Below are 9,146 nucleotides of genomic sequence, written 5' to 3'. Positions count from 1 at the left end.
GCAGGTTGCTCTCCTCCTCCTGGTTGCATCTCTCTGGCTCAGGCAGGCAATGGACCAACATGCCCAGGAGGAGGAGGGAGCAACCCACCCTCACCTTGCTTGCTCACTCCTTCTTCTGATCATGTCTGTCCATCACCCGGGTTAGGTGCCATCTGCCATGCTTAAATTTCCAGGTGCCATGGAGAGCTGATGCCTGGGTATTGTTAAGTCCTGGGCTGAGCTGCAAATCAGCCCCTCCCCCAGTCTGAATCTTACCTCTCTGCCATGAACTTATAGATAGCATAAAATAAGCCATTCCCTTTGAGACTCAACTCCTGGCCCAGTGAGCTGCAATACAGCAACAATACATATTTACCTTATGAGGCTGTTGTAAGGATTCCATCAAGAATATGAAGTGCATTGCACACTCAGAAAGCACTGTACAAATATGCATAAACTGGGCTGGAAAGGATCAGAGAGGAGTTTGCACTTCCTAGGAAAATTCTGACACCTCCCTAGGAAAGCCAGCAGAGCTTCCTATGAGGAAAACATGCCCTTTAGCTCCAGGCAATCATATCTGCATCTTGGGAGAAGGATGAATACAGCCCCTTTTAAGAGCAACACTGGAACACAGGGAAGCTAACACTCATAATTCCCTTCCAACCACCAATCATGTTTCCTGTAATGCCTTCCATAATGCCTTCCACTCAGCCTCTGTCCACATCCTGATAGCCACAATTCTCCCATCCACTCATATGGATGTATTTATGATATTTAAAAAAAACCAAAAACCATAAGTGGAAGAGAGGAGATTGTCATCCTGAATTAGAAAGCATCTTTGTGTTTTCCCCCTCCTTTTGCTTTTTCACAAAATGACTCTCCCTTTTAATGGGTGGAAAAAGTGGTCAGTGAGGAAACCAGAATTGAGGGGATGTTGTCTCTTCAATGACTGCAGATTTGAAAAGGCAGAGAACTTCTGTCTCTGCACCCACTAGAAAAATTGAAATGACCATTTAGATGCTATACCACTAGGTGAACTCCTCTAAGTTGCAGCTATCATTTGCCTTATCAGACAATAACTACAATCTGTGCACTTATGTGGCCAAATAATCCATTTAAACCTACAGTATGTGGTGATGTGTATGGAGCTTGAGAGGCCTTGCTGGTAATTGCAGGAGTGGCTTCAGAGTATACAGAATTGCACACTGGGGTCTCACATTTCTGCTCTGACTTTATTTGGTCTGCAACAGGGTTTGCTATGGTTACTTGTAATAGATAAGATGTGGAGTTACTTCAAAGGTATTATGCAAAGGCATAGACCTGCATGCAGTGCTTGAGTTACAATGGGGGTGGGGGGAGTTGGGAAGCTTAAGGAAATCCACAAACCTTACAGCTCCTCCTATTTAAGCCCCATCATGCCCAACAGCCTTCTAAAAACAGTTAAAGGTAAAGTGTGCCATTGAGTCGGTGTCAACTCCTGGTGCCCACAGAGCCCTGTGGTTGTCTTTGGCAGAATACAGAAGGGGTTTACCATTGCCATCTCCCGCGCAGTAGGAGATGATGCCTTTCAGCATCTTCCTATATCGCTGCTGCACAAAATATTAAGGAGCTGAGTCCCCTCTGTCCCCCTATAATTCAAATACTGCAGTGCTACTAATATACTAAGCCACCTAATGGAGCAGTGGGAAAGACTTGACTAGCAAGCCAGAGGTTCGAATCCCCGCTGGTATATTTCCCAGACTATCGGAAACACCTATATGGGGCAGCAGCAATATAGAAAGATGTTGAAAGGCATAATCTCATACTGCATAGGAGATGGCAGTGGTAAACCCCTCCTGTATTCTACCAAAGAAAACCACATGGGTCTGTGGTCGCCAGGAGTTGACACCGACTCGATGGCACACTTTACTGGTATACTAAGGCTTTCAGAGCTGGTTCTACAAAGCATCAAACTGTCTCTAGATGAATCCTGAAAGAGGTTGAGCAGCAGAATGGGCTATCTGCTGCAAACAGTTATGCTTTAAATATATGGGTGTACCTAATATATGAAGAGGCTTCTTTTTTTAAAAGCAAGGCTACTCAAATATGTAAACCTCTGCAATGATGGGTCCAAATAAAAACCAGTCCTCAGAGGACTGTTTCCCTAGTCAGGGTTGTTGCTTAAGGGTCAAATGGGATCAATCACCTACAAAGATGTATACCTGCTTGGGGATGTTCTGAACAATCAAAGCTATTTTTATTCCAAATTCAGGTCAGTATTGTAGTTTTCCTTCCTGTGTGGAGGTTTTTAACCTAAGTTAACTTTTTTGAAATAGTAATAGCAGTATTAATCACATTTATATGTATATCTAGGTGGTGTACACAATTTAAAACACAACAAATATAAAATAGACTTAAAACAAAACCATTTCACATCATAAAATGTTAAAAAATCTGTACGCTGCCTAGAGATGTAAATATCAGGTGGTATAAAACGATGATAAATAAATAAAGCAATTTCATGGGATAAAAACAGTTAAACAGTTTAAAATTAAAGTTAAAAGCCTGATAAAAAGGTGTGTCTTGAGAGTTTTCTTAAAAGCAATCAGAGATGGAGATGCTCTTATTTTGACAGGGAGCATATTCCAAAGCCCCAAGGCAACTACAGAGAAGCCCTGATCCTGAAGCTCACCAAACAAGCCGGTGGCAACTGTAACTGGACCTCCACAGATGATTTTAATAGGTGACAGGGTTCATGACAGAGAAGGCGCTCTCTATAAGTACTCTGGACCCAAGCCATTAAGGGCTATATAGGTAATAACCAGCACTTTGTATTTCTCTTGGTAACAAATTGGCAGCCAGTGCAGTTCTTTTAAAATCAATGTTATATGATCGCTTTGGGTTATCCCAGAGACCATTTTGGCTGCCTCATCCTGTACCAATTGTAATTTCTGGACTATGTACAAAGGCAGCCCCATTTAGAGTGCATTATAACTGTCAAGCCTACACGGTACCAGCATATGCACCACTGTCTTAAGGCCATTTACCTCCAGAAATGAGTGTAGCTGACTTATCAGCCAAAGCTGATAAAAAGCACCCCCGGCCACTGCCTAAACCTGAGAAACCAGAGAGAGTTTTAGATCCAGGAGCACTCCCAACCAACATACCTGATCTTTCAGGGGACGTGTAATTCCATCCAGAACAAGCAGATCTAAACCATTTCTTGGGTCCTGACTAGTGTTCTCGCTATTTTTTTTCATCTGTGCACAGAATGAGTTTTGTTCTGAGCGGCAGTATCAAGGCAGTGTGTGCACATGCATTCAGAATGTGGCCCTCTTCCATTTGCGCTCTAGTAATCTACCTTTCCACTTCAGCTCCCGTAGTTCTTTCGGATACCACAGGGCTGATTTTGAAGCAGGTTGGTGAGGACACTTAGGATCAACTGTGTCTACTGCTCTAGTGAGTTCATTATCCCATGTTTGCACCAGAGCATTGACAGAATGACTAGCAGAGCCAACTCTAAACCCTTCCAAGGCTTCTTGGAATCCTATTGGATCCAATAACCTTCTCAGGCAGTCCATCCTAATAGGTCCTTCACCCCTGTAGAGGTGGGCTGTGGTTGCAAATCCTACCTTAACCAGATGGTGGTCCATCCATGACAATGGGGAGATGACAGGAGTCCCCACCCAAGGGACTGTTTGGGTTTGTGATTATTTAGCAAAGTGCCAAAAGAAGCGATCCACTCCAGTTACAGGGTAGAGTGCTAAGTTTAGTCGTTGCAGTTATTTAAAAAACACGCATGTTGTTGTACAATCTAAACTAAATAGGTTTACTGGTGGAGTACATTTGAGATAGGAAAGACCTAGACCTATCTATCAGCTACATAACAGATATGTAGGGAGAGAGATATGTTTCCATCTGCTCTCTAAGAGGAATGGAAGAGGACTGAATGATTCACTACAGGAAGTACCTGAAGAGTCAATGCAGGGATCATAGAGTAGAGGCAAGCAGGGACAGGTAAGGTGACCCTCACTAACTACCTTTACTCCCAACGCCCCTAGTGGTCATTAGGATAGTGGGTGCAAAAGGACGATGCACTGGAACTCCATCTCCAACAGGAACACCACCCTGATCAGAACAAAGGATCAAATCGAGTGTGTGACCAGCATCATGTGTGGTCCAGAGACCAAATGGCATAAGCCCATAGTAGTCATGGCCGCTATGCACTCCTGAGCCGCTCCTGACAACCCGGTCCTATGATGAACATTGAAGTCCCCCAACAAAAACAACCTGGGCAACTCCAATGCCAATTTCGCAACCAGATCCATCAGTTCAGTTAGGGACTTTGTTGGGCAGCAGGGTGGTTGATACATCAACAGAAGTCCCAGTCTACAGGCTTAGGTAAATGCATTCAATATAAACCAATTCTCTGACAGGGATCCTGGTGACAGAGATGGTATTCTTATAGACCACAGCCACACCACCTCCCCACCCACATCTCTCACCTGCTTCACCATGGAGTATCCTGCCAGGAGAAGCTGGGACCAAACTGGACCACTAGCCTCTCCCAACCAGGTCTCTGTAATGCATACAAGGTCAGTTCCTTCATCCATAATCAAGTCATGGATTATCTCAGACTTATTTTGGACCAACCTGGCATTACAGAGTAATAAGGTGAGGTAATTTGTGGGTAATTAGCACTGCTCTCCAAGGATGAAGTGGTGGTAGGAAACAGCAATGACACTTCTGAGTTCCCTTCCCTGTAATGGCCTGCTGATCTACTAGCACCATATCTACGTTGGTTCCCCACCACCACTGGAATAGCTGCCCCAGAGTCATCCCCACCTCCCCATCTCTGGACAACCCAAGACATACTTGTAACAGGCCCAACCAGTTACCAGGCAACAATACTACTATAGTCAGCAGAAGTCTTCATTTTAAGAGTCCAAAACAATACCTTTGGCCCCAGCCCTCAGTCCCACCCCTAAGGGTCACCACCATGACAGGACAGCCCCCTTTGGTGGCTACCTACAGGCGGCCCCACCTGCCAGCAGCTGTGGCCCCAGCACTGCTTCCCTTTATAATGGCTAAAAGTTTATACACCCACAACAGGCATAGCTCCCACGCTATCACGCAAACCCAGTCCAGTGCAAGCAGGGGCGTAGCTAGGGGAAAGGGGGCCCATGTTCATCCCTCTCTCTGGTGCCCCCCCCGAGTGAGGGACATAATGAAGAAAATAGGGAGGGGTGGAGCTTGAGGGCCCTCAGGAGCTGGGGGCCCGTGTTCTTTGAACCCCTTTGCTCAGTTATAGCTACGCCCCTGAGTGCAAGATGTTACAGCAATTAAAAGTGAGCAAAACAACAGATAGCAGCCAAAGGGAGACGTGCACAGAAGCCACAGCCCCTCTCCCAATCCAGAAGGGGCGCGGAGCCAGACAAAATAAACTCCTAACTCACAGTCTCTTCCAGTCACCTTCTGAGGCATATATGAAGATGTGAAAATTTCTGCAAAACTTTAAGATGTTATAAACTATATTTATTCAGAGTCTGTGTTCTCCTTAATATTTCCCCATGTCTCCAGATAGGAAAGGCACTGAAAATCAGACAGCTACTCCCTCCCTTTCTTTGTTATAGGTAGGAAAGTTTCACTATCTGACCAGTGAACTGCTCCCATTCATCTCAAGGAGGCAGGAGCTGAGATATTTGAGCATTTGATAATTCAGTATCATAACCCCCTCCCTCCTTTACCCACCCTATATTTGGGATTGGTTTGTGACTTATTAGATGTATGGGATGGGGGGAATCCAATAGGCTATGCGACTGAAGAACAGATGTCCTTATTTATAACCCACCTTTCTTCCACGCTGAATCTTAAGGCCATGTAATACAAGGTTCCTGGGCATCCAGGCACTGACCAGACCAAGAGACCTGCTTAGCTTCAGCAGGATAGCTGTATCAGGTACCCTCAACTTATACCCCAAGACCTGTATTCTTGGCTACACTTGACTGTGTATTTTTTCCTTTCCTTTAAAATGTAATAACTTCAGGGGTTTTTTTTAATCTGAAGAGAAACAAACATGCCCCATTTTTCAAACAATTTGTTCTAGAATATTTCCACTGGAGAAGGTTGTGCTGGAGAAAATTGGATTGAAGCCACAGTGACTAATCCAAGGACTGAGTCGCATGACCATTGTGTGCATATGTGTGTGACAGAGAGAGGTCTGAGTGAGCCTGAATGAGCCAACTAGTTGCCTGAACTGCCACTAAGTGGCAAATATTGCAGGTCAGCATGGTTGGGATAAGTCTGAAGTCAGAATCATTGTGTTTTGTGCTTGCGATAAGGAGGTTGGATGACCAGTTTCCTATACCAAGCTCTTCCTTTAAAAAAAAGGGGGGGGGGGAGAAAATGATTGTTCCTGATATATGATGACTAAGTGCATTGATCATGTGACCTGTAGCTTACTATGCAGAGGCTTGATCCTTAGCCTGGTCTGTACTTACTGAAAGTTACAAAGTCCCCTAGGCTGAACCTTATTTTTGTATTTTATAGTGTGCAGAGTTAGGTATAACTAAGCCCACTGATTTCAAAAGGTATACCTAACTTGGTAAAGGACTGCACTGCACTCTATATTAAATGGTTAATATAGTCCTGGCCTTTGAGCTTTTTAATGGAGTCTGCAGTCAAGGTACCACATAGTAGATCAGCCCCATACTCTGATGCTGAATTAAGTCTATGCACATAGGATGTAAGACAAGCAACGTTTATCGCCCAGCAAAGGCCATTTGCAAGATTGGTCATTTCTGATAGCTTAACAAAGAGAAATGAACCTAAAATACATGACAAAGCCGGGTTGTGGGAAGGACTTACATTTTCTCATTGGTTTCAGGAGAGATCAAGACAGTTTGATGCTATCTAGGAGAAAGAAAGTTGTCACTCAAGGAAGGGATAAAAGCCATGTCAGTATGAGATTTTTGGCTTGGGGCTCAGAATAAGAATGGTTATAAGAATAAGAATAATTCCATCAGGAAGCTGAAGGGGCCTGTAAAATTGGACTGAGATTGAGCCTTGTATAAATTTGTAACATCTTAACAAGATAGTATACCAAACTTAACAATAGAATGTGAGGCATAGACTAAGCTTGCATTTGGGTTGAAAACTACTTTTTTTGGGGGGGGTGCGATTCTGGTGCTTCCCTTCCTAAATAAACATACTGTATTCAGTTTTACTGCAACAGGGGTGTTGTGGGGAGATGCTGTGTGAGGTTAGCTCTTTGTTGCCCTTAAGGAGCTAATTCTTGGCAGATCTGGATGTTTTGTGGCTCAGAAGGTACTTACTGCTGCTGGTTAAACTGAATTAGGATTTGTGAAGGTTACAAGCTGGAGTCCTGTAGACACTTACATGGGAACAAGTCCCACATAAATCAGTAGGACTTACTTTCCATTAAACATACAAAGGATCAGGGAGCAAAAGGTGCATCTTGAAGCATCTGGGAGGGGTTATACCAGTAAGGAACAAATAGAGCTTGCTCTGTCAATGAATGACCGCTGGGCAAGGAGGGTCTGGGTCATCATAAGCCTGCCTATGTCATCACAGTCCATTTCTGGATTCAAAATGCGTACGCATGTTTTAGAGGATTCGAACAGCCCTCACTTATTTTCCAGGGGGCTTTTGTGTACGCCCAGGCCGGGCTTCTCTAGCTGGCAATGGGCTCTCCCCACTCAATACGATGAGTAGACAACACAAACTGGCAGCTTTGGTAGAGAAGGCGGAGCAATACCTCAAACAACATCGGTGATTGTGTGAAGTCCAATACAAAGCAGTAACAAGCAACCCCGCGTTCAGAAGAGCAGCACCACTACCACCTCCGCAGTGCAACTGAAGTTGCAACTGTGCGGAGAAGACCAAGCAGTGCTCCTGTTTGCTGTGCAAGGGCAGCAGCGGGGGCTTCGAGTACGAGGAAGCAAGCGAGGATGGATGGAAGCTAGGCCTCTTCATCCCAAATGGCAGTGTCCAAATGAGCTTCCTACAGTCCAGGCGGAAAGAGACGCACCGTTGTTCTAGCTTCTGAGAGGCAAGGGGGAGGGGGCTGGCTGGCTGGCTCTCTGGTTCAGTTCCCCCCCGGCCTTTGCTGTTAATCTCTTTTAATCTGCTCCGGAAAGGAGGGAAGGGGAGCTAGGCAGGGCCGCCGCAGCTGCTCCAAGCAACCCCCGCAGATCTCTGGCCTCGGTCAGCACTCAGCATCCTCCCCTCCCCTCGAGTTTGCTGCGGCTGCAGCGATGTCTCCTCCTCCTCCCCCCAGCTTCCCCGACACGCTTTCTCCTGCTCACGTGACCAGCCCGGCAACTTGGGCACTGGGAGGGAGCGAGCCAGCCGGGCCGCCGCCGCCGCCACAACAATAAGAGCGGCAAAGAGAGCGAAAGCGTCTTCTTGCTGCGCGAGAGGCTCGAACAGAACGCTCGGCGGGCCGAAGTGGCGCGAGGAGGCGGACAAGCCAACAGCGCGAGGTGCTCGGGGAGAAGCCTCCGAACTCCTCTCTCACTGCCTCCTCTTGGGCGGGTGGGTCGCCCCCTTGCGGGGCTCGCTCGGCGGCTCCCTACACGCCCCACGAACCGAAGGAGGAGAATGGCGAATCGGCTGCTGCTCTAAGGGCAGCCCTGGGGAGCAGCGGCTTCCCCAGGAGTAGTGAGAAAGGGAGAAAGCCAGCCAGGGCTTGGCGGGAAGCGAGCTGCAGAGATGGCTAACGAGTCGCTTCAGGTAAAATCGAGAATTCTCCCTCCCAGGGTGGTGGTCGCGCTCACACACTCTGCGCGCAGCCCGAGGGGCCCGGGCCGGCCATCTCTGCGCGCTTTGGACGTACAACGGGTGAGGGAGGAGTTGGGGATCTTCCTCACACACCCGACGCGATTGGGACCGTCTGTTCTCTCGATCCCCCGGCTCTTCAGTCGCTCGGTCCGGCCAGATGGGAGCTGCCCGCCCCTCGTGCCTGTTCGTGCACAGGCGGCTACATCCTGCCGATCGTGGGTTTGCTGCTAACCTTAGCAGCTTTTAGCCCGAAGAAGGGGAGGGACCGGGCCTTATCTCCACAGCTGGTGCATGTAATTCTCGTAGAGAAAAGAGCCGCTTGGGTTTGGTCCTCAAAAGACTTGAGTTTCAATTCCTGCTCCGCCACCAACTTGCTGGGTATCCTT

At 46.9% G+C, this 9,146-nt stretch overlaps 1 protein-coding gene across 1 annotated transcript in view; it reads left to right on the top strand.

Annotated features, from left to right (window-relative positions):
* The first annotated feature begins 8,102 nt into the window (after positions 1 to 8,102).
* Positions 8,103 to 9,146, top strand: part of PKN1 (protein kinase N1) — a 99,554-nt gene continuing 98,510 nt past the window's right edge. Inside the window, exon 1 of the mRNA XM_053303907.1 lies at positions 8,103 to 8,712. Within this exon, the coding sequence (XP_053159882.1) occupies positions 8,692 to 8,712 (21 nt within the window). The 5' untranslated portion in view covers positions 8,103 to 8,691. The remainder of the gene's footprint in view (positions 8,713 to 9,146) is intronic.

Source organism: Hemicordylus capensis, chromosome 2 (genome assembly GCF_027244095.1).
Source record: "Hemicordylus capensis ecotype Gifberg chromosome 2, rHemCap1.1.pri, whole genome shotgun sequence".
Taxonomy (NCBI): domain Eukaryota; kingdom Metazoa; phylum Chordata; class Lepidosauria; order Squamata; family Cordylidae; genus Hemicordylus; species Hemicordylus capensis.
This window is presented reverse-complemented; position numbering and strand designations above follow the sequence as displayed.